At 51.1% G+C, this 23,848-nt stretch overlaps 2 protein-coding genes across 2 annotated transcripts; both read left to right on the top strand.

Annotated features, from left to right (window-relative positions):
* The first annotated feature begins 360 nt into the window (after nt 1-360).
* Nucleotides 361-2,465, top strand: LOC111946766. Its single transcript, XM_023950962.1, has one exon. The coding sequence runs from the start codon at nt 379-381 to the stop codon at nt 2,437-2,439; it is 2,061 nt and encodes a 686-aa protein (XP_023806730.1). The 5' UTR covers nt 361-378; the 3' UTR covers nt 2,440-2,465.
* A 1,554-nt stretch (nt 2,466-4,019) lies between these two features.
* On the top strand, nt 4,020-23,808 carry tmprss3 (transmembrane serine protease 3; the record flags this gene model as incomplete). The annotated part of the gene is made up of 10 exons (XM_023950474.1): nt 4,020-4,149; nt 5,482-5,598; nt 5,673-5,796; nt 6,343-6,486; nt 6,710-6,756; nt 7,128-7,293; nt 7,774-7,943; nt 8,213-8,308; nt 22,666-22,808; nt 23,111-23,808. Coding segments are annotated over 10 exons (1,446 nt in total), but the record flags the coding sequence as incomplete, so codon positions are not given.
* Between the last annotated feature and the right edge of the window lie 40 nt (nt 23,809-23,848).

The following is a 23,848-nucleotide window of genomic DNA, read 5'->3' as shown; positions in this document are numbered from 1 at the left end:
GGTTCTGAGGGTCCCAATGGTTCTGATACCCAATGGTTCTGATGGTCCCAATGGTTCTGAATGGTCCCAGTGGTTTCTTGAGGGTTCCAATGGTTCTGATGGTCCTAGTGCTTTCTGAGGGTTCCAGTGGTTCTGATGGTTCTGATGGTCCTAGTGGTTCTGAGGGTCCCAATGGTTCTGATGGTCCTAGTGGTTCTGAGGGTCCCAATGGTTCTGAGGGTTCCAATGGTTCTGATGGTCCTAGTGGTTCTGAAAGGTCCAATGGTTCTGAGGGTCCCAGTGGTTCTGATGGTCCCAATGGTTCTGATGGTCCCAGTGGTTCTGAGGGTCCCAATGGTTCTGATGGTCCTAGTGCTTCTGAGGGTTCCAGTGGTTCTGATGGTCCCAATGGTTCTGATGGTCCTAGTGGTTCTGAGGGTCCCAATGGTTCTGAGGGTTCCAATGGTTCTGAGGGTCCCAATGGTTCTGATGGTCCTAGTGGTTCTGAGGGTCCCAATGGTTATGAGGGTTCCAATGGTTCTTAGGGTCCCAATGGTTCTGAAGGTTCCAGTGGTTCTGAGAGTTCCAATGGTTCTGAGGGTTCCAATGGTTCTCATGGTCCCAATAGTTCTGATGGTCCTAGTGGTTCTGAGGGTCCTAGTGCTTCTGAGTGTTCCAGTGGTTCTGATGGTCCCAATGGTTCTGATGGTCCTAGTGGTTCTGAGGGTCCCAAGGGTTCTGAGGGTCCCAATGGTTCTGATGGTCCTAGTGCTTCTGAGTGTTCCAGTGGTTCTGAGGGTTCCAATTGTTCTGAGGGTCCCAATGGTTCTGAGGGTCCAAGTGGTTCTGATGGTCCCAATGGTTCTGAGGGTCCCAAGGGTTCTTAAGGTCCCAATGGTTCTGATGGTCCTAGTGCTTCTGAGTGTTCCAGTGGTTCTGAGGGTTCCAATTGTTCTGAGGGTCCCAATGGTTCTGAGGGTCCAAGTGGTTCTGAGGGTCCCAATGGTTCTGAGGGTCCCAAGGGTTCTTAAGGTCCCAATGGTTCTGATGGTCCTAGTGCTTCTGAGTGTTCCAGTGCTTCTGAGTGTTCCAGTGGTTCTGAGGGTCCCAATGGTTCTGAGGGTCCCAATGGTTCTGATGGTCCTAGTGGTTCTGATGGTGCCAATGGTTCTGAGGGTCCCAATGGTTCTGAGGGTCCCAATGGTTCTGATGGTCCCAATGGTTCTGATGGTCCCAGTGGTTCTGAGGGTTCCAATGGTTCTGATGGTCCTAGTGCTTCTGAGGGTCCCAGTGGTTCTGATGGTTCTGATGGTCCTAGTGGTTCTGAGGGTCCCAATGGTTCTGATGGTCCTAGTGGTTCTGAGGGTCCCAATGGTTCTGAGGGTTCCAATGGTTCTGAGGGTCCCAATGGTTCTGATGGTCCTAGTGGTTCTGAGGGTCCCAATGGTTCTGAGGGTCCCAGTGGTTCTGATGGTCCCAATGGTTCTGATGGTCCCAGTGGTTCTGAGGGTCCCAATGGTTCTGATGGTCCTAGTGCTTCTGAGGGTTCCAGTGGTTCTGATGGTCCCAATGGTTCTGATGGTCCTAGTGGTTCTGAGGGTCCCAATGGTTCTGAGGGTCCCAATGGTTCTGATGGTCCTAGTGGTTCTGAGGGTCCCAATGGTTCTGATGGTCCTAGTGGTTCTGAGGGTTCCAATGGTTCTGAGGGTCCTAGTGCTTCTGAGGGTTCCAATGGTTCTGAGGGTCCTAGTGCTTCTGAGGGTTCCAAGGGTTCTGATGGTCCTAGTGGTTCTGAGGGTCCCAATGGTTCTGAGGGTTCCAATGGTTCTGAGGGTCCCAATGGTTCTGATGGTCCTAGTGGTTCTGAGGGTCCCAATGGTTCTGAGGGTCCCAGTGGTTCTGATGGTCCCAATGGTTCTGATGGTCCCAGTGGTTCTGAGGGTCCCAATGGTTCTGATGGTCCTAGTGCTTCTGAGGGTTCCAGTGGTTCTGATGGTCCCAATGGTTCTGATGGTCCTAGTGGTTCTGAGGGTCCCAATGGTTCTGAGGGTCCCAATGGTTCTGATGGTCCTAGTGGTTCTGAGGGTCCCAATGGTTCTGATGGTCCTAGTGGTTCTGAGGGTTCCAATGGTTCTGAGGGTCCTAGTGCTTCTGAGGGTTCCAATGGTTCTGAGGGTCCTAGTGCTTCTGAGGGTTCCAAGGGTTCTGATGGTCCTAGTGCTTCTGAGTGTTCCAGTGGTTCTGAGGGTTCCAATGGTTCTAAGGGTCCCAATGGTTCTGATGGTCCTAGTGGTTCTGAGGGTTCCAATGGTTCTGATGGTCCTAGTGCTTCTGAGGGTTCCAGTGGTTCTGATGGTCCCAATGGTTCTGATGGTCCTAGTGGTTCTGAGGGTCCCAATGGTTCTGATGTTCGTAGTGGTTCTGAGGGTCCCAATGGTTCTGATGGTTCAATGGTCCTGAGGGTTCTAAAAGTTCTTGGGTCTTTCATGCTTCTAAAAGTTGTTCTCAGAGTTCTTGTACATTTGAAGTCTTTGACGGTTCTAAAGGTTCTAAGGTTCTCTTGGTTCTGAGAATTCTATAAGTTTTCAGGGCTCTAGGTCATTCTAAAAGGTTTGGATATTCTAAATGATTTCAAAGTTTTGTTGGTTCTAAAGGTTCCTAAGGTCCATGTTTTCCTTAGAGTAAACCATGGTCTTGCTCTCCTTCCCTTTTCGACATGACGACCACCGTCTTCCTCCGGACTTTGGACGTTCTCGTACGTCAATAGAAGTTTCAAACTTTTTCTCACTGATCCTTTAATGACGATGATGTCGTTTTGACCCAAAATCCACAAACCTGTGTGATTTTCAGGGACATAGTTTCTGCAGAGCGGCAGGAGCTCATTAGAAGTTCACCTCTGAGTTGTGGACGGGACTGTTGGCACAGCCTGTCCCCATTTCCCCATCATCCCTTTCTCTACAGTCTTTCCCTGCTAGCTTACAGCCCCTCACACCCCCAACCGAACATTAGCAGTGCAACAAAAATGGCAGCGATGTCAGATCTATCCAGCCGTACTCTTTAGATCCAGAACCCACAGAAAAGTCACCGTCTAAAATATAAATTTATGTTTTTATGCCCACTAAGCCGTTTATATTTCAAATATATCTTTTAAATATTTACAATATTTGATCGTTAGAAGTTTCTTTGTATAACAACTTCATTTTCTCATACTTTGACAGCAGCACATACACGTTCCTTTCAAAATAAAATACATCCTGTGTCAAAACGATCGTCTCGCTGCAGCTGATTTACTGAATCAAACATGGCAATAAATAAACCTATATGTGCTTTAAGCCGAGTCTAATAAAAAACCACTCTAATATTTGTTCTAACCCTAAATATAAATCACAAAACTTCATTAAAACAAATTACTTGTAAACCCTGTATTTATTGAAATCCTTAGCATTCTTCTTCATAGCCAAAGAGCCACGAAGGAGGGATGAAGGAGCCGACTGCAGCCCCCAGCTTTACACAGCCATGGTGCTGAAGGTCCGGACGCCACGCGTCCACACTGGACCCTGCATAGCAGACTCAGCAGGTTCAAAATGCAGAATCCGGCATCCTGCAGAGGATTTTAGGTTTTCCTCATATCAGTCAGATGTTTGGAGCAGCAGAGACAGCATTTCTGGCTTCAGGGATGTACTTTTGCTTGGCAGATGTTGGGAAGTCCTAAGGAACCTGCAGGAACCCGCGGGAACCTGCAGGAACCCACAGGAACCTGCAGGAACCCCCAGGAACCTGCAGGAACCCACAGGAACCTGCAGGAACCCGCAGGAACCCGCAGGAACCTGCAGGAACCCACGGGAACCTGCAGGAACCCGCGGGAACCTGCAGGAACCCGCAGGAACCTGCAGGAACCCCCAGGAACCCCCAGGAACCTGCAGGAACCTGCAGGAACCCCCAGGAACCCCCAGGAACCTGCAGGAACCCACAGGAACCCGCAGGAACCCGCCCATCTGGGTGTTCAGAGGGAGTGAAGGGGTGTCTCGTAACGGGGTTCTTGTTCTTGTTCTGCAGACAATGATGTGGAGAAGAGCTGGAGGAGCCGGCTGTTCCCCCATCGTCTGGAGCTGCTGGTGGCGGCGTGCCTCCTGCTGGCCGTGGCGTTCTTCTTCAGCGTGGGTCTTGGAGGTGAGCAGCGCCGTCGTCGCATTAATGAGCCGGCCCGTCCTCCATGAATGTTTGATTCCCAGCAGACGGATGCTCGGATTCGGCCCACAGGAACCGTCCCCACAGAGCGTCCGCCTCACTTCCAGAGCTTTTAGTTTGGACAGAACCCAAAACTGGAACATGGCAGTCCAACAGAACCAGACGCTGTGGGAGAACCAGCAGAACTTTGCTCTAAACGCTTTCAGTGACTCATTGAAATGATTCTGAAGTAAAGAACCCATCAGGACTTTAGCACACCCACTGTTCATGTTCTCCCTCATTCCCCCCTGAGGTCTCTGTAAGCTGCGTCACTCGGTACCGCTCTGCGCTGACCCAAACCAGCAGAAAGGATAAAGTTGTGATGAAGGACCAGCAGAAGCTCAGGAACTTCAGACGCTGGCGCTCCTCCTCCGGAGACGAGCGATCTGGTTATTTTAGGATGAAGAAGGAAACGTGGACCAACGTCTGGTTCTGACAGTCTGGAGATGTTTGACAGACGTTCCTCCTCAGTTCCTCCTCCTGACGCTGGTTGGATGTTTGGGTGTTTGGTCTGTGGAAACAGCTGCTGGATCAGAACCTTCACCCACAGACCGGGTCCGACTCTCACTGCCACCTTCAGCTGCTGGAGAAGCTGCTTGAGGTTCTCAGGATGTTCTTCCTCCTGAGAAGTTCTCAGCTAATTCTGGTAGTTCTGACAAAGGTCCAAACATGAAGAGCAGAGCATCAGTGAAAGTTCAGTCAGCGAGTCCTTCAGCCGAGTCCAAATGAAGAGAACTTGTTTGGACGAGGACCAGGAAGCAGTAGAGCAGAACCGGTCGGTTTCTGGGTTAAAGCGGTGCCGGGTCGGTGGACCATGACTGACACGACGGGAAGTTCAGGTGGTGAAGATGATCCTGATGCTCTGAGCAGCAGACCAGAACCCTCACTGAAGTATTCCTGAAAACCTGATCCAGATCAGGAGAAAAAGACTCGTTGGTCCAAAAGTGTTCAGTCATGGTCAGCAGGTTTCCATGAGGCCCAGTCCTTTCAGATCTGTTTGTGCTCTTGGGTCCATGTGTTCTGATCCGGTCTGATGGTGGACCTCGGTTCAAACCAGTATGGTTCTGGAAGGGACCACATGTGTCAGAAGCGACTTATTCGTCTCTTTTCTGCTTCTGTTTCTCCACGGCAGTACAGAACCGAACCGATGGGTTCTAGAGTCTCATGTCTGTCTGTTGTCGGTTCTCCTCGGGTTGGATCGCATTGTGGTACCTGTTTTCTGAACAAGTGGTTCTGAATTCCTCAAAGCTCACCTGTGATCTCTCTGTTCTACAGTGGGGCTGAGCTGCGTGGGCCGGTTCCGCTGTGGTTCCTCGCAGAAGTGCGTCGCCTCCTCGGCCCGGTGCGACGGAGCGGCGGACTGCCCCAACCAGGAGGACGAGCTGGGCTGTGGTGAGACTCGGACCCGCTCCTGTGGGGTGCTGAACGCTGGAGAAGGACTGACGCGAGTTCTCTGTTCACATCAGTCCGGCTGAGCGGCAGGAGGTCCGTCCTGCAGGTCCAGAGACGAGGAGAATGGAGAACCGTCTGCGCAGACAACTGGAACAACTCGCTGGGACTCTCCGCCTGCAAGCAGCTGGGATACTCCAGGTCTGCCTCGGTTCTGGTCCAACAACAGCCCCCCCTCCCCCAAGGCCTTCTGAAGGTCCACTCTCTGTGTGTTTGCTGAAGAGTAGGAAGTCCATTTCCACCTCTATCACTAAGAGCAGAACTTCAGGTCCGCTTCCACTCTGCAGAGGAGGTCCACTCCAATTCCTCAGGTTCTGACCCACAATAGTGGTTCTGAGAAACAACAGATGGAGGCTCAGAGGAAGGAAGGAGCTCATGAGCTCCGCTGTCAGCATTCCCAGCAGGGTGTCCTTCTTTAGGGGTGGCCGTGGTGCAGTGGTAGAGCGGTCGACCTCTGATTGGACTATTGCAGGTTGTTAGTGAGTGTTGTAGTGTCCTTGAGTAAGACATTGACCCCACTATTGACCCCACTTTGCCTCTGGTGTATCTGTGACTGTAAACCGCCTTCCGGGAAGGTAGAGACGCGCTGCACGAGTCCTCGCCATTGACCACTTTTAGGACACTTCAACACATCAGGTGTAGAATTGGAACCAGCAGCTCCCGCCTGAAGCTGCGCTGTGGTTTCAGGTATGTGGAGTCGTCCTTCGTCCCTCAGAACTCCATTGAAGAAGACCTTCAGAGCAGCCTGGTGTCCTTGGACACGACGCAGTCTGACGTCATCAAGCTTCAGAGCGCCGCGGCCTTCAGGTATGCAGACCGGCAGGATAAAGGGTCCAAACTGATCCAGATCCACCAGCTCTGATCAGAACCGGTAGAATTCTGCCAACAATAGAGCAGGAACCGTAGACCAACATTGAACTAGAAGCAGCAGCTGCTTCTTCTCTGATGTAGGTCAGACCTGCACAGACACGGTTCTAGGCACAAATCCACAGTATTCTGGATGCTCTTCTCTGGTTCTGATCCACATCAGAGTCCTCTGTTGTCTGTTTTACAGTGAGAGTCAGTGCAGCTCCGGGATGGTGACCACGCTGAAGTGTCTGGGTGAGGAACCTCTGCTGTCAGGACGGGTTCTGATGACCAAGAGGAGACCCACAAAGAAATCTCAGCAGAACTCCAATTAGAGCTTCGGGTTTAGAGAACACTCGGAACCAAGGTTCTGATGAGGTTTCCTGCTGGGAAAAAGGGTCAGCACATCTGGGTTTCTGAGTTTCAAACAGGTCTTGGAGGTTCTGGAGAAGCAGTAATGGTCCAGAAGACAGCAGACGTACAGAGCAATGGGAGGGGGGGGGGGGGCTTCAAAAAAAGACTTCAGATCAGGAGGAAAAGACCAGAACCCAAAACTAGAACCTGTTTGTCAGTCACAGCTTCTGGATGTCTCCCGGTCATGACATGTCCCCTCCCCGTGTCTTCAGAGTGCGGCTCCAGGCCTCGGTACCAAACCCGCGTGGTGGGGGGGAACCTGTCATTGCCGGGTCAGTTCCCCTGGCAGGCTAGTCTCCACTTTAGGGGGGAGCACATGTGCGGGGGCTCGGTCATCTCCCCGCTGTGGATCGTCACCGCGGCCCACTGCGTGTACGGGTGAGTCCAGTCTGGGGGGGTTCTGAGCAGTCCTCCTCTCAGTGTGGAGCCATCAGTGACAAATTCTCCAAAACTCTGAGTTCTGATTCAGAAAAACATAAATGTGGGACAAACTCCCCCAGGGATGAACATCACAGAGACCCCTGCTCCACAACTCTATGAGGAGGGGGAGGGGGGTTCTGAGCAGAAAATGATTATTCTGCCCAAAGGACCTTAAACAGTGTTTCCACCCCCGACCTCCTGATTGGTTCCTCGCATCTCCACTGTGGCGTGAACGGCCTACCCACAAAGATCTCAGCAGAAGCTGACGTTGACGGTTAGATGGTGGATCCTGAATCAGGATCCTGAAACTGGATCCAGACAGCTGATCCTGAAACTGGATCCAGACAGCTGATCCTGAAACTGGATCCAGATGGTTCCCCTGAGAGGAGGACATGAGCGAGCGTCTTCTCTGATCTAACCTTTGTCCACCCCGGTCAGGTTCAGCAACTCGTCCCTGTGGAAGGTTTACGTGGGGCTGACGGAGCAGCCGATCCACGCCGCTCAGTCTCTGGCTGTGAGGAAGATCGTTTACCACGCCCGGTACCGGTCCAGAAGCCTGGACTACGACATCGCTCTGATGAGACTGGACCAGCCTCTCACGTTTAACGGTATTGTGATCTTCAGATCCTGAAATGGACTCAGATTTCTTCTGTCAGCAGAACTTCCTGTTTGTGTTTCTTCTCCAACTCAACATCGTCATGGAGACGTTAGTCAGATCTCCATCCATCAGTGAGCGAGAACCTTCACACCTCCCTCATTCCGACTCAAGACTTCTTCTGGTCTAGAAGAACCCACAGATGTCCTCATGTTCCGTCAAACCTTCTGTAGAAAAGCTCCATCCAGGTTTCAGGGATGATCAACCTGCTGTCCTCCTCAGGTCTGGTGGAGCCCATCTGCCTCCCCAACCATGGGGAAGACTTCCAGGAGGACACCAAGTGCTGGATCTCCGGCTGGGGAGCAACGGAGGAGGACGGTGAGTCTGGACATAGACTTCTGTCTGATGTTACCTCCTCAGGTCTGCGTGCAGACAAACGCAGAACCTCATGGAGAACGTGTGTCAGTGAAGACCGTATGACCCACCAACCGGCGTTAGCAGAACATCTCACATGTGGAGAAGCAACCAATACATCAGTCAGCAAGACGGGTCCAGATGTGAACCTGTGGGACACATCTGGACCAGGGGGGTATTCCAGAAAGCAGGTTCTGCTAGTTACCACGGTAAGTTTGAGGCTAAGGAAGTTGATAACCTCAGCTCTCAGTTCCAGAAATGGAGGTATGTTTCAGGGTATGTCAAGTTGCCATAGCAACTCATGCTCTGAACATAACCTGGTCTGGAGCAGGTTTAGTTGAAGGTTAGTTTGTTTACAGAGAGGTGAAGCAGCATGGCGTGTCCATTTGAAGATGATTTAGTGGATGAAGAAGCTCAGATAATACTTTTTCCACCATGAGAGGATGATAAGACCACATATGGATGTTGGAAAGATAAACTTTTTACTTTGATCTAACTTAATTATTTGCTTCAGTTAAAATAATTAAAAATCTTTTTTTTTGTTAAGTCATCTTAAAAATAACACGTAGTTTTCAGACAGTTATTTTACTTTCATTCAAGTTAATTCAATGAAGTAGGTGTAACTTTGGTGCTGCTGTTAGATCAGCACCGCAAGGGATTGTGGGATACCATTCCCTTTGCCTGTCTGGACAGATGTGGGTTTAAGTGTGGGTTTTTGACCAAATGTGTTTAGATGTTTAGCTGGTTTACCGTGTTTTGCAGAGTTATTTTGTCCTACTTTAATTAAGTCTCTGCACCATGAGTGAGAGTGAAAGAGAGGATGATGAGTTTATATAGCACTCCTACTGTGTAACGTTTTTTTTTTTTTTTTTTTTATTGAACTATTGCAACATACAGAACAAGAAAATGCAACAATTATGCACATATAATGTACAATAGAATTCTGAATACAGAATAAACGTGTTACATCATTAAGAGAATTTCAATTATTAGTAACAATCACAAAAGGAAAAATAAAAAATAAAAATAAATAAAATAAAACTAAGTAAAGAAAAAAATATATAATAAAAAGAAAAAGAAAAAATGCGAGAGTAAACTTATGTCAGTAGTCCAAAAGATTTACAAATGTCAATTGTTTTTTGATCTTTTGTATTTTTTGAAGATGAAATGAAGTTTAAATATTGCTGCAGTTCAAGTTTGAACACAAAGAAATCAGGTTTTTTATTGGAGAATTTGCTTTTGTGAACATGAAATTAACCATAAATAATAACATGTTTACACAAAAGAAAGCATCACGATCTCTGACATCAAAGCTATGAAAACAAAATAGTATATTTTTATAATAAAGTTGTATATCAGCAAAAATAGATTCGGTAATAAATTTATGAATGTTTTTCCAAAATTTGTTTGTGAATTCACAGACCAGAATAAATGAGAGCAGGTTTCAGGTTGTTTCTGACAGAAAGTAAAGTTAGTGTTTATGTCGTGGTAAAGATCAGACTTTTTTCATTCAATGTTTGAAGTAAAATTAGCCCATTAAAAATTAGCTGATGGAACAGAAACTAAATTATCTTGAAACAAAGCTCTGAAATTAATTTAGGTTGAATAAATGTAACTCAATTACTTGTTACCAATTGAATGAATTTAAGTTGGATAAGTTATATATATATGCGTCACATGAAAATGGAAATAATATCAGAAACTCTTGCGTTTACTTTGTCTGTTCTTCTACTACAAGCAGAAACTCTCTTTTGCTGATGATGCAGCCGTGTTACTTTTTTGATGGACGTGTAATCTTCATACGCTGTCATTAAAATCTCAGACTCCGTCTCACTGAAGTATAGCGCTCTCTTTTTCTCTCCACGCGTTTCCATGATAATTCTGGAAATCTACGATCTATTGAGAATGTCTTTGTGTACCTGCTGTGCATGAGCATTAACCCAGGGTTACCAAGTGGAGCGTAATTACGCTAACTCATATCCGGTCTGTTGGAACCGACATACCCAGAGTAAGCAAGTTCAGATGGATTTCAGCCAGAGTTCAGGGTTAAAGTCAGGCTAGTTTAAACGGGCCTTCTGGAATTCAGGTTCTGGTTCCTCAAAGCAAGTTCTGGTTCTGGTTTCTCAGAGCAGGAGCAGGTTCTGGTTCCTCAGAGCAGGTTCAGGTTTCAGAGCAGGTTCAGGTTCTGGTTCCTCAGAGCAGGTTCTGGTTCCTCAGAGCAGGTTCTGGTTCTTCAGAGCAGGTTCAGGTTCTGGTTCCTCAGAGCAGGTTCTGGTTCCTCAGAGCAGGTTCAGGTTCTGGTTCCTCAGAGCAGGTTCTGGTTCCTCAGAGCAGGTTCTGGTTCTTCAGAGCAGGAGCAGGTTCTGGTTCCTCAGAGCAGGTTCTGGTTCTTCAGAGCAGGTTCAGGTTCTGGTTCCTCAGAGCAGGTTCTGGTTCTGGTTCCTCAGAGCAGGTTCTGGTTCCTCAGAGCAGGTTCAGGTTCTGGTTCCTCAGAGCAGGTTCTGGTTCCTCAGAGCAGGTTCTGGTTCCTCAGAGCAGGTTCTGGTTCTGGTTCCTCAGAGCAGGTTCTGGTTCCTCAGAGCAGGTTCAGGTTCTGGTTCTTCAGAGCAGGTTCAGGTTCTGGTTCCTCAGAGCAGGTTCTGGTTCCTCAGAGCAGGTTCAGGTTCTGGTTCCTCAGAGCAGGTTCTGGTTCCTCAGAGCAGGTTCAGGTTTCAGAGCAGGTTCAGGTTCTGGTTCCTCAGAGCAGGTTCTGGTTCCTCAGAGCAGGTTCAGGTTCTGGTTCCTCAGAGCAGGTTCTGGTTCCTCAGAGCAGGTTCAGGTTCTGGTTCTTCAGAGCAGGTTCAGGTTCTGGTTCCTCAGAGCAGGTTCTGGTTCTTCAGAGCAGGTTCAGGTTCTGGTTCCTCAGAGCAGGTTCTGGTTCTGGTTCCTCAGAGCAGGTTCTGGTTCCTCAGAGCAGGTTCAGGTTCTGGTTCCTCAGAGCAGGTTCTGGTTCCTCAGAGCAGGTTCTGGTTCCTCAGAGCAGGTTCTGGTTCCTCAGAGCAGGTTCAGGTTCTGGTTCCTCAGAGCAGGTTCTGGTTCCTCAGAGCAGGTTCAGGTTCTGGTTCTTCAGAGCAGGTTCAGGTTCTGGTTCCTCAGAGCAGGTTCTGGTTCCTCAGAGCAGGTTCAGGTTCTGGTTCCCCAGAGCAGGTTCTGGTTCCTCAGAGCAGGTTCAGGTTCTGGTTCCTCAGAGCAGGTTCTGGTTCCTCAGAGCAGGTTCAGGTTCTGGTTCCTCAGAGCAGGTTCTGGTTCCTCAGAGCAGGTTCAGGTTCTGGTTCTTCAGAGCAGGTTCAGGTTCTGGTTCCTCAGAGCAGGTTCAGGTTTCAGAGCAGGTTCAGGTTCTGGTTCCTCAGAGCAGGTTCTGGTTCCTCAGAGCAGGTTCTGGTTCCTCAGAGCAGGTTCTGGTTCCTCAGAGCAGGTTCTGGTTCTGGTTCCTCAGAGCAGGTTCTGGTTCCTCAGAGCAGGTTCAGGTTCTGGTTCCTCAGAGCAGGTTCAGGGTTATGGTTCCTCAGAGCAAGTTCTGGTTTCTCAGAGCAGGTTCTGGTTCTGGTTCCTCAAAGCAGGTTCTGGTTCTGGTTCCTCAGAGCAGGTTCTGGTTCCTCAGAGCAGGTTCTGGTTCCTCAGAGCAGGTTCAGGTTCTGGTTTCTCAGAGCAGGTTCAGGTTTCTCAGAGCAGGTTCAGGTTCTGGTTCCTCAGAGCAGGTTCAGGTTCTGGTTCCTCAAAGCAGCTTCTGGTTCTGGTTCCTCAGAGCAGGTTCTGGTTCCTCAGAGCAGGTTCAGGTTCTGGTTCCTCAGAGCAGGTTCAGGTTCTGGTTTCTCAGAGCAGGTTCAGGTTTCTCAGAGCAGGTTCAGGTTCTGGTTTCTCAGAGCAGGTTCTGGTTCCTCAAAGCAGGTTCTGGTTCTGGTTCCTCAGAGCAGGTTCTGGTTCCTCAGAGCAGGTTCAGGTTCTGGTTTCTCAGAGCAGGTTCTGGTTCCTCAGAGCAGGTTCAGGTTCTGGTTTCTCAGAGCAGGTTCAGGTTTCTCAGAGCAGGTTCAGGTTCTGGTTTCTCAGAGCAGGTTCTGGTTCCTCAAAGCAGGTTCTGGTTCTGGTTCCTCAGAGCAGGTTCTGGTTCCTCAGAGCAGGTTCAGGTTCTGGTTCCTCAGAGCAGGTTCTGGTTCCTCAGAGCAGGTTCAGGTTCTGGTTCTTCAGAGCAGGTTCAGGTTCTGGTTCCTCAGAGCAGGTTCAGGTTTCAGAGCAGGTTCAGGTTCTGGTTCCTCAGAGCAGGTTCTGGTTCCTCAGAGCAGGTTCTGGTTCTGGTTCCTCAGAGCAGGTTCTGGTTCTGGTTCCTCAGAGCAGGTTCAGGTTTTGGTTCCTCAGAGCAGGTTCAGGTTCTGGTTCCTCAGAGCAGGTTCTGGTTCCTCAGAGCAGGTTCTGGTTCTGGTTCCTCAGAGCAGGTTCTGGTTCCTCAGAGCAGGTTCAGGTTCTGGTTCCTCAGAGCAGGTTCAGGTTCTGGTTCTTCAGAGCAGGTTCAGGTTCTGGTTCTTCAGAGCAGGTTCAGGTTTTGGTTCCTCAGAGCAGGTTCTGGTTCCTCAGAGCAGGTTCAGGTTCTGGTTCCTCAGAGCAGGTTCTGGTTCCTCAGAGCAGGTTCAGGTTTCAGAGCAGGTTCAGGTTCTGGTTCCTCAGAGCAGGTTCAGGTTCTGGTTCTTCAGAGCAGGTTCAGGTTCTGGTTCCTCAGAGCAGGTTCTGGTTCCTCAGAGCAGGTTCAGGTTCTGGTTCCTCAGAGCAGGTTCTGGTTCCTCAGAGCAGGTTCAGGTTCTGGTTCTTCAGAGCAGGTTCAGGTTCTGGTTCCTCAGAGCAGGTTCAGGTTTCAGAGCAGGTTCAGGTTCTGGTTCCTCAGAGCAGGTTCTGGTTCCTCAGAGCAGGTTCTGGTTCTGGTTCCTCAGAGCAGGTTCTGGTTCCTCAGAGCAGGTTCTGGTTCTGGTTCCTCAGAGCAGGTTCAGGTTTTGGTTCCTCAGAGCAGGTTCAGGTTCTGGTTCCTCAGAGCAGGTTCTGGTTCCTCAGAGCAGGTTCAGGGTTCTGGTTCCTCAGAGCAGGTTCTGGTTCTGGTTCCTCAGAGCAGGTTCTGGTTCCTCAGAGCAGGTTCAGGTTCTGGTTCCTCAGAGCAGGTTCAGGGTTATGGTTCCTCAGAGCAAGTTCTGGTTTCTCAGAGCAGGTTCTGGTTCTGGTTCCTCAAAGCAGGTTCTGGTTCTGGTTCCTCAGAGCAGGTTCTGGTTCCTCAGAGCAGGTTCTGGTTCCTCAGAGCAGGTTCAGGTTCTGGTTTCTCAGAGCAGGTTCAGGTTTCTCAGAGCAGGTTCAGGTTCTGGTTCCTCAGAGCAGGTTCAGGTTCTGGTTCCTCAAAGCAGGTTCTGGTTCTGGTTCCTCAGAGCAGGTTCTGGTTCCTCAGAGCAGGTTCAGGTTCTGGTTCCTCAGAGCAGGTTCAGGTTCTGGTTTCCCAGAGCAGGTTCAGGTTTCTCAGAGCAGGTTCAGGTTCTGGTTTCTCAGAGCAGGTTCTGGTTCCTCAAAGCAGGTTCTGGTTCTGGTTCCTCAGAGCAGGTTCTGGTTCCTCAGAGCAGGTTCAGGTTCTGGTTTCTCAGAGCAGGTTCTGGTTCCTCAGAGCAGGTTCAGGTTCAGGTTTCTCAGAGCAGGTTCTGGTTCTGGTTCCTCAAAGCAGGTTCTGGTTCTGGTTCCTCAGAGCAGGTTCTGGTTCCTCAGAGCAGGTTCAGGTTCTGGTTTCTCAGAGCAGGTTCAGGTTTCTCAGAGCAGGTTCAGGTTCTGGTTCCTCAGAGCAGGTTCAGGTTCTGGTTCCTCAAAGCAGGTTCTGGTTCTGGTTCCTCAGAGCAGGTTCTGGTTCCTCAGAGCAGGTTCAGGTTCTGGTTCCTCAGAGCAGGTTCTGGTTCCTCAGAGCAGGTTCAGGTTTCAGAGCAGGTTCAGGTTCTGGTTCCTCAGAGCAGGTTCAGGTTCTGGTTCTTCAGAGCAGGTTCAGGTTCTGGTTCCTCAGAGCAGGTTCTGGTTCCTCAGAGCAGGTTCAGGTTCTGGTTCCTCAGAGCAGGTTCTGGTTCCTCAGAGCAGGTTCAGGTTCTGGTTCTTCAGAGCAGGTTCAGGTTCTGGTTCCTCAGAGCAGGTTCAGGTTTCAGAGCAGGTTCAGGTTCTGGTTCCTCAGAGCAGGTTCTGGTTCCTCAGAGCAGGTTCTGGTTCTGGTTCCTCAGAGCAGGTTCTGGTTCCTCAGAGCAGGTTCTGGTTCTGGTTCCTCAGAGCAGGTTCAGGTTTTGGTTCCTCAGAGCAGGTTCAGGTTCTGGTTCCTCAGAGCAGGTTCTGGTTCCTCAGAGCAGGTTCAGGGTTCTGGTTCCTCAGAGCAGGTTCTGGTTCTGGTTCCTCAGAGCAGGTTCTGGTTCCTCAGAGCAGGTTCAGGTTCTGGTTCCTCAGAGCAGGTTCAGGGTTATGGTTCCTCAGAGCAAGTTCTGGTTTCTCAGAGCAGGTTCTGGTTCTGGTTCCTCAAAGCAGGTTCTGGTTCTGGTTCCTCAGAGCAGGTTCTGGTTCCTCAGAGCAGGTTCTGGTTCCTCAGAGCAGGTTCAGGTTCTGGTTTCTCAGAGCAGGTTCAGGTTTCTCAGAGCAGGTTCAGGTTCTGGTTCCTCAGAGCAGGTTCAGGTTCTGGTTCCTCAAAGCAGGTTCTGGTTCTGGTTCCTCAGAGCAGGTTCTGGTTCCTCAGAGCAGGTTCAGGTTCTGGTTCCTCAGAGCAGGTTCAGGTTCTGGTTTCCCAGAGCAGGTTCAGGTTTCTCAGAGCAGGTTCAGGTTCTGGTTTCTCAGAGCAGGTTCTGGTTCCTCAAAGCAGGTTCTGGTTCTGGTTCCTCAGAGCAGGTTCTGGTTCCTCAGAGCAGGTTCAGGTTCTGGTTTCTCAGAGCAGGTTCTGGTTCCTCAGAGCAGGTTCAGGTTCAGGTTTCTCAGAGCAGGTTCTGGTTCTGGTTCCTCAAAGCAGGTTCTGGTTCTGGTTCCTCAGAGCAGGTTCTGGTTCCTCAGAGCAGGTTCAGGTTCTGGTTTCTCAGAGCAGGTTCAGGTTTCTCAGAGCAGGTTCAGGTTCTGGTTCCTCAGAGCAGGTTCAGGTTCTGGTTCCTCAAAGCAGGTTCTGGTTCTGGTTCCTCAGAGCAGGTTCTGGTTCCTCAGAGCAGGTTCAGGTTCTGGTTCCTCAGAGCAGGTTCAGGTTCTGGTTTCTCAGAGCAGGTTCAGGTTTCTCAGAGCAGGTTCAGGTTCTGGTTTCTCAGAGCAGGTTCTGGTTCCTCAAAGCAGGTTCTGGTTCTGGTTCCTCAGAGCAGGTTCTGGTTCCTCAGAGCAGGTTCAGGTTCTGGTTTCTCAGAGCAGGTTCTGGTTCCTCAGAGCAGGTTCAGGTTCTGGTTTCTCAGAGCAGGTTCAGGTTTCTCAGAGCAGGTTCAGGTTCTGGTTTCTCAGAGCAGGTTCTGGTTCCTCAAAGCAGGTTCTGGTTCTGGTTCCTCAGAGCAGGTTCTGGTTCCTCAGAGCAGGTTCAGGTTCTGGTTCCTCAGAGCAGGTTCTGGTTCCTCAGAGCAGGTTCAGGTTCTGGTTCTTCAGAGCAGGTTCAGGTTCTGGTTCCTCAGAGCAGGTTCAGGTTTCAGAGCAGGTTCAGGTTCTGGTTCCTCAGAGCAGGTTCTGGTTCCTCAGAGCAGGTTCTGGTTCTGGTTCCTCAGAGCAGGTTCTGGTTCTGGTTCCTCAGAGCAGGTTCAGGTTTTGGTTCCTCAGAGCAGGTTCAGGTTCTGGTTCCTCAGAGCAGGTTCTGGTTCCTCAGAGCAGGTTCTGGTTCTGGTTCCTCAGAGCAGGTTCTGGTTCCTCAGAGCAGGTTCAGGTTCTGGTTCCTCAGAGCAGGTTCAGGTTCTGGTTCTTCAGAGCAGGTTCAGGTTTTGGTTCCTCAGAGCAGGTTCTGGTTCCTCAGAGCAGGTTCAGGTTCTGGTTCCTCAGAGCAGGTTCTGGTTCCTCAGAGCAGGTTCAGGTTTCAGAGCAGGTTCAGGTTCTGGTTCCTCAGAGCAGGTTCAGGTTCTGGTTCTTCAGAGCAGGTTCAGGTTCTGGTTCCTCAGAGCAGGTTCTGGTTCCTCAGAGCAGGTTCAGGTTCTGGTTCCTCAGAGCAGGTTCTGGTTCCTCAGAGCAGGTTCAGGTTCTGGTTCTTCAGAGCAGGTTCAGGTTCTGGTTCCTCAGAGCAGGTTCAGGTTTCAGAGCAGGTTCAGGTTCTGGTTCCTCAGAGCAGGTTCTGGTTCCTCAGAGCAGGTTCTGGTTCTGGTTCCTCAGAGCAGGTTCTGGTTCCTCAGAGCAGGTTCTGGTTCTGGTTCCTCAGAGCAGGTTCAGGTTTTGGTTCCTCAGAGCAGGTTCAGGTTCTGGTTCCTCAGAGCAGGTTCTGGTTCCTCAGAGCAGGTTCAGGGTTCTGGTTCCTCAGAGCAGGTTCTGGTTCTGGTTCCTCAGAGCAGGTTCTGGTTCCTCAGAGCAGGTTCAGGTTCTGGTTCCTCAGAGCAGGTTCAGGGTTATGGTTCCTCAGAGCAAGTTCTGGTTTCTCAGAGCAGGTTCTGGTTCTGGTTCCTCAAAGCAGGTTCTGGTTCTGGTTCCTCAGAGCAGGTTCTGGTTCCTCAGAGCAGGTTCAGGGTTATGGTTCCTCAGAGCAAGTTCTGGTTTCTCAGAGCAGGTTCTGGTTCTGGTTCCTCAAAGCAGGTTCTGGTTCTGGTTCCTCAGAGCAGGTTCTGGTTCCTCAGAGCAGGTTCAGGTTCTGGTTTCTCAGAGCAGGTTCAGGTTTCTCAGAGCAGGTTCAGGTTCTGGTTCCTCAGAGCAGGTTCAGGTTCTGGTTCCTCAAAGCAGGTTCTGGTTCTGGTTCCTCAGAGCAGGTTCTGGTTCCTCAGAGCAGGTTCAGGTTCTGGTTCCTCAGAGCAGGTTCAGGTTCTGGTTTCTCAGAGCAGGTTCAGGTTTCTCAGAGCAGGTTCAGGTTCTGGTTTCTCAGAGCAGGTTCTGGTTCCTCAAAGCAGGTTCTGGTTCTGGTTCCTCAGAGCAGGTTCTGGTTCCTCAGAGCAGGTTCAGGTTCTGGTTTCTCAGAGCAGGTTCTGGTTCCTCAGAGCAGGTTCAGGTTCTGGTTTCTCAGAGCAGGTTCAGGTTTCTCAGAGCAGGTTCAGGTTCTGGTTTCTCAGAGCAGGTTCTGGTTCCTCAAAGCAGGTTCTGGTTCTGGTTCCTCAGAGCAGGTTCTGGTTCCTCAGAGCAGGTTCAGGTTCTGGTTCCTCAGAGCAGGTTCTGGTTCCTCAGAGCAGGTTCAGGTTCTGGTTCTTCAGAGCAGGTTCAGGTTCTGGTTCCTCAGAGCAGGTTCAGGTTTCAGAGCAGGTTCAGGTTCTGGTTCCTCAGAGCAGGTTCTGGTTCCTCAGAGCAGGTTCTGGTTCTGGTTCCTCAGAGCAGGTTCTGGTTCTGGTTCCTCAGAGCAGGTTCAGGTTTTGGTTCCTCAGAGCAGGTTCAGGTTCTGGTTCCTCAGAGCAGGTTCTGGTTCCTCAGAGCAGGTTCTGGTTCTGGTTCCTCAGAGCAGGTTCTGGTTCCTCAGAGCAGGTTCAGGTTCTGGTTCCTCAGAGCAGGTTCAGGTTCTGGTTCTTCAGAGCAGGTTCAGGTTTTGGTTCCTCAGAGCAGGTTCTGGTTCCTCAGAGCAGGTTCAGGTTCTGGTTCCTCAGAGCAGGTTCTGGTTCCTCAGAGCAGGTTCAGGTTTCAGAGCAGGTTCAGGTTCTGGTTCCTCAGAGCAGGTTCAGGTTCTGGTTCTTCAGAGCAGGTTCAGGTTCTGGTTCCTCAGAGCAGGTTCTGGTTCCTCAGAGCAGGTTCAGGTTCTGGTTCCTCAGAGCAGGTTCTGGTTCCTCAGAGCAGGTTCAGGTTCTGGTTCTTCAGAGCAGGTTCAGGTTCTGGTTCCTCAGAGCAGGTTCAGGTTTCAGAGCAGGTTCAGGTTCTGGTTCCTCAGAGCAGGTTCTGGTTCCTCAGAGCAGGTTCTGGTTCTGGTTCCTCAGAGCAGGTTCTGGTTCCTCAGAGCAGGTTCTGGTTCTGGTTCCTCAGAGCAGGTTCAGGTTTTGGTTCCTCAGAGCAGGTTCAGGTTCTGGTTCCTCAGAGCAGGTTCTGGTTCCTCAGAGCAGGTTCAGGGTTCTGGTTCCTCAGAGCAGGTTCTGGTTCTGGTTCCTCAGAGCAGGTTCTGGTTCCTCAGAGCAGGTTCAGGTTCTGGTTCCTCAGAGCAGGTTCAGGGTTATGGTTCCTCAGAGCAAGTTCTGGTTTCTCAGAGCAGGTTCTGGTTCTGGTTCCTCAAAGCAGGTTCTGGTTCTGGTTCCTCAGAGCAGGTTCTGGTTCCTCAGAGCAGGTTCTGGTTCCTCAGAGCAGGTTCAGGTTCTGGTTTCTCAGAGCAGGTTCAGGTTTCTCAGAGCAGGTTCAGGTTCTGGTTCCTCAGAGCAGGTTCAGGTTCTGGTTCCTCAAAGCAGGTTCTGGTTCTGGTTCCTCAGAGCAGGTTCTGGTTCTGGTTCCTCAGAGCAGGTTCTGGTTCCTCAGAGCAGGTTCTGGTTCCTCAGAGCAGGTTCAGGTTCTGGTTCCTCAGAGCAGGTTCAGGTTTCTCAGAGCAGGTTCAGGTTCTGGTTCCTCAGAGCAGGTTCAGGTTCTGGTTCCTCAAAGCAGGTTCTGGTTCTGGTTCCTCAGAGCAGGTTCTGGTTCCTCAGAGCAGGTTCAGGTTCTGGTTCCTCAGAGCAGGTTCAGGTTCTGGTTTCCCAGAGCAGGTTCAGGTTTCTCAGAGCAGGTTCAGGTTCTGGTTTCTCAGAGCAGGTTCTGGTTCCTCAAAGCAGGTTCTGGTTCTGGTTCCTCAGAGCAGGTTCTGGTTCCTCAGAGCAGGTTCAGGTTCTGGTTTCTCAGAGCATGTTCTGGTTCCTCAGAGCAGGTTCAGGTTTCTCAGAGCAGGTTCTGGTTCTGGTTCCTCAGAGCAGGTTCTGGTTCCTCAGAGCAGGTTCAGGGTTCTGGTTCTTCAGAGCAGGTTCAGGTTCTGGTTCCTAAGAGCAGGTTCTGGTTCCTCAGAGCAGGTTCAGGGTTCTGGTTCCTCAGAGCAGGTTCTGGTTCTGGTTCCTCAGAGCAGGTTCTGGTTCTGGTTCCTCAAAGCAGGTTCTGGTTCTGGTTCCTCAGAGCAGGTTCTGGTTCCTCAGAGCAGGTTCAGGTTCTGGTTCCTCAGAGCAGGTTCAGGTTCTGGTTTCTCAGAGCAGGTTCAGGTTTCTCAGAGCAGGTTCAGGTTCTGGTTTCTCAGAGCAGGTTCTGGTTCCTCAAAGCAGGTTCTGGTTCCTCAGAGCAGGTTCTGGTTCCTCAGAGCAGGTTCAGGTTCTGGTTTCTCAGAGCAGGTTCTGGTTCCTCAGAGCAGGTTCAGGTTCAGGTTTCTCAGAGCAGGTTCTGGTTATGGTTCCTCAGAGCAGGTTCTGGTTATGGTTCCTCAGAGCAAGTTCTGGTTTCTCAGAGCAGGTTCTGGTTCTGGTTCCTCAAAGCAGGTTCTGGTTCTGGTTCCTCAGAGCAGGTTCTGGTTCCTCAGAGCAGGTTCTGGTTCCTCAGAGCAGGTTCAGGTTCTGGTTTCTCAGAGCAGGTTCAGGTTTCTCAGAGCAGGTTCAGGTTCTGGTTCCTCAGAGCAGGTTCAGGTTCTGGTTCCTCAAAGCAGGTTCTGGTTCTGGTTCCTCAGAGCAGGTTCTGGTTCCTCAGAGCAGGTTCAGGTTCTGGTTCCTCAGAGCAGGTTCAGGTTCTGGTTTCTCAGAGCAGGTTCAGGTTTCTCAGAGCAGGTTCAGGTTCTGGTTTCTCAGAGCAGGTTCTGGTTCCTCAAAGCAGGTTCTGGTTCTGGTTCCTCAGAGCAGGTTCTGGTTCCTCAGAGCAGGTTCAGGTTCTGGTTTCTCAGAGCAGGTTCTGGTTCCTCAGAGCAGGTTCTGGTTCAGGTTTCTCAGAGCAGGTTCTGGTTCTGGTTCCTCAGAGCAGGTTCTGGTTCCTCAGAGCAGGTTCAGGGTTCTGGTTCCTCAGAGCAGGTTCTGGTTATGGTTCCTCAGAGCAAGTTCTGGTTTCTCAGAGCAGGTTCTGGTTCCTCAGAGCAGGTTCTGGTTATGGTTCCTCAGAGCAAGTTCTGGTTTCTCAGAGCAGGTTCTGGTTCTGGTTCCTCAAAGCAGGTTCTGGTTCTGGTTCCTCAGAGCAGGTTCTGGTTCCTCAGAGCAGGTTCTGGTTCCTCAGAGCAGGTTCAGGTTCTGGTTTCTCAGAGCAGGTTCAGGTTTCTCAGAGCAGGTTCAGGTTCTGGTTCCTCAGAGCAGGTTCAGGTTCTGGTTCCTCAAAGCAGGTTCTGGTTCTGGTTCCTCAGAGCAGGTTCTGGTTCCTCAGAGCAGGTTCAGGTTCTGGTTCCTCAGAGCAGGTTCAGGTTCTGGTTTCTCAGAGCAGGTTCAGGTTTCTCAGAGCAGGTTCAGGTTCTGGTTTCTCAGAGCAGGTTCTGGTTCCTCAAAGCAGGTTCTGGTTCTGGTTCCTCAGAGCAGGTTCTGGTTCCTCAGAGCAGGTTCAGGTTCTGGTTTCTCAGAGCAGGTTCTGGTTCCTCAGAGCAGGTTCAGGTTCAGGTTTCTCAGAGCAGGTTCTGGTTCTGGTTCCTCAGAGCAGGTTCTGGTTCCTCAGAGCAGGTTCAGGGTTCTGGTTCCTCAGAGCAGGTTCAGGTTCTGGTTCCTAAGAGCAGGTTCTGGTTCCTCAGAGCAGGTTCAGGGTTCTGGTTCCTCAGAGCAGGTTCTGGTTCTGGTTCCTCAGAGCAGGTTCTGGTTCTGGTTCCTCAGAGCAGGTTCTGGTTCTGGTTCCTCAGAGCAGGTTCTGGTTCCTCAGAGCAGGTTCAGGTTCTGGTTCCTCAGAGCAGGTTCAGGTTCTGGTTTCTCAGAGCAGGTTCAGGTTTCTCAGAGCAGGTTCAGGTTCTGGTTTCTCAGAGCAGGTTCTGGTTCCTCAAAGCAGGTTCTGGTTCTGGTTCCTCAGAGCAGGTTCTGGTTCCTCAGAGCAGGTTCAGGTTCTGGTTTCTCAGAGCAGGTTCTGGTTCCTCAGAGCAGGTTCAGGTTCAGGTTTCTCAGAGCAGGTTCAGGTTCTGGTTCCTCAGAGCAGGTTCTGGTTCCTCAGAGCAGGTTCAGGTTCTGGTTTCTCAGAGCAGGTTCAGGTTTCTCAGAGCAGGTTCAGGTTCTGGTTTCTCAGAGCAGGTTCTGGTTCCTCAAAGCAGGTTCTGGTTCTGGTTCCTCAGAGCAGGTTCTGGTTCCTCAGAGCAGGTTCAGGTTCTGGTTTCTCAGAGCAGGTTCTGGTTCCTCAGAGCAGGTTCAGGTTCAGGTTTCTCAGAGCAGGTTCTGGTTCTGGTTCCTCAGAGCAGGTTCTGGTTCCTCAGAGCAGGTTCAGGGTTCTGGTTCCTCAGAGCAGGTTCTGGTTATGGTTCCTCAGAGCAAGTTCTGGTTTCTCAGAGCAGGTTCTGGTTCTGGTTCCTCAGAGCAGGTTCTGGTTATGGTTCCTCAGAGCAAGTTCTGGTTTCTCAGAGCAGGTTCTAGTTCTGGTTCCTCAAAGCAGGTTCTGGTTCTGGTTCCTCAGAGCAGGTTCTGGTTCCTCAGAGCAGGTTCTGGTTCCTCAGAGCAGGTTCAGGTTCTGGTTTCTCAGAGCAGGTTCAGGTTTCTCAGAGCAGGTTCAGGTTCTGGTTCCTCAGAGCAGGTTCAGGTTCTGGTTCCTCAAAGCAGGTTCTGGTTCTGGTTCCTCAGAGCAGGTTCTGGTTCCTCAGAGCAGGTTCAGGTTCTGGTTCCTCAGAGCAGGTTCAGGTTCTGGTTCCTCAGAGCAGGTTCTGGTTCTGGTTCCTCAGAGCAGGTTCAGGTTCTGGTTTCTCAGAGCAGGTTCAGGTTTCTCAGAGCAGGTTCAGGTTCTGGTTCCTCAGAGCAGGTTCAGGTTCTGGTTCCTCAAAGCAGGTTCTGGTTCTGGTTCCTCAGAGCAGGTTCTGGTTCCTCAGAGCAGGTTCTGGTTCTGGTTCCTCAGAGCAGGTTCAGGTTCTGGTTCCTCAGAGCAGGTTCTGGTTCTGGTTCCTCAGAGCAGGTTCAGGTTCTGGTTCTTCCCAGGCAGTGTTGAGGATTTTGTTTTTCGGGTCAGGTTCTCTGTCTCTTGGTTCCTGCCTTCCAGGTCCGGTGGGATCCAGTCTTTGGTTCTTTGTTCTCCGGTCCCCCGTAGAACCTCATCAAGCACGTTCTCTGAGAACAGCAAACGTTGGTGTTTGTGTGTCTGCACAGGAGAGAGCAGCGTGGTTCTGCGCGCTGCCGTGGTTCCCCTCATCTCCACCAGAACCTGCAACCAGCCAGAGGTCTATGCGGGCCACATCTCATCCTGGATGATCTGTGCAGGATACCTGGAGGGGGGGGTGGACTCCTGTCAGGTACGAGCAGCTTCCTCATTCAGAGAAAACTGATGCATCTGAACACTGAAGACATTTAATGAGGGGGCGGAGCTAATGTCTAGAAACCGCCAAAGAAAGAAATGACCCCCCCTCCCTCCTAAGGATGTGGAAACACCGTCCCAGGTCGACTTTAGGTCCATCTACCTGATCCAATCGGACCGTGGCTAAAACCAATCGTTACTCAGACTGACAGGCGGCCTCAGAACCACGACTGCCACCATTTTCAGGATGGGGGGGCTCTAAGAACATAACTGTGTTCTCACCTGGTGTTACCTGTGCAGGGCGACAGCGGGGGCCCGCTCGCCTGCCACGACCCGTCGGCGTGGAAACTGGTGGGAGCGACGAGCTGGGGGGAGGGCTGCGCCGCCAGGAACAGGCCCGGCGTTTACACGCGCGTCACCACGGCGCTCAGCTGGATCCGCAAGCAGATGGAGGTCAGTGCAGAGGGTGGCCATGAGGGGGGGTCAAAGGTCGTCCAGAGGACCGACCGGGTCTCCTCAGAACCGTCCAGAACCATGACGCTCCAGAGTTCAGCTGACCCCCCCACAGCTGAGATCTGGGGGTTCTGGTGTGAGTTTGTAGAACCATGAGTCTGGTTCTACGCTGGCAGCATCACGGGTCACGTGCACACTCCTGTATAGATCAAAGGCTTCCTCCTGAACTTTGTTCTGTTTACATCAAAAGCAGGTCCGGGTCTGAACAGCACCAGGACAGAACCAGAACCCTGGTGTCCCAGTGAGGGACTCCCTGCTCCGCGTTCAGAGCTCATCCAGAGTTCTGGTTCTGTCCCGGAGATGATGCAACGTTCATCCTGAATGTTACATCGTCTCCTGGCAGAGGTCCTGATGCTGGCAGTCCCCCCCCCCTTTCGGACCGGGCCAGGCCGACACCAGCGGGAGATCCAGGTCCGTGTGGTAACTGTTCACCTCTGTGTTTTCCAGAGAGACGAGGCTCAGAAGAATGACTGACGCTCCACCACAGCCACACACCCCGCCCCGCCCATCAGAACCTCCAACAGA

Source organism: Oryzias latipes, chromosome 21 (genome assembly GCF_002234675.1).
Source record: "Oryzias latipes chromosome 21, ASM223467v1".
NCBI lineage: Eukaryota > Metazoa > Chordata > Actinopteri > Beloniformes > Adrianichthyidae > Oryzias > Oryzias latipes.
Note: the sequence above shows the minus strand (reverse complement) of the source record. Positions and strands in the feature narration are given on the sequence as shown.

Bases quoted from the DNA above. Each gene is read 5' to 3' on its own strand.
- LOC111946766 (XM_023950962.1), top strand. From the start codon at position 379: ATGGTCCCAATGGTTCTGATGGTCCTAGTGGTTCTGAGGGTCCCAATG.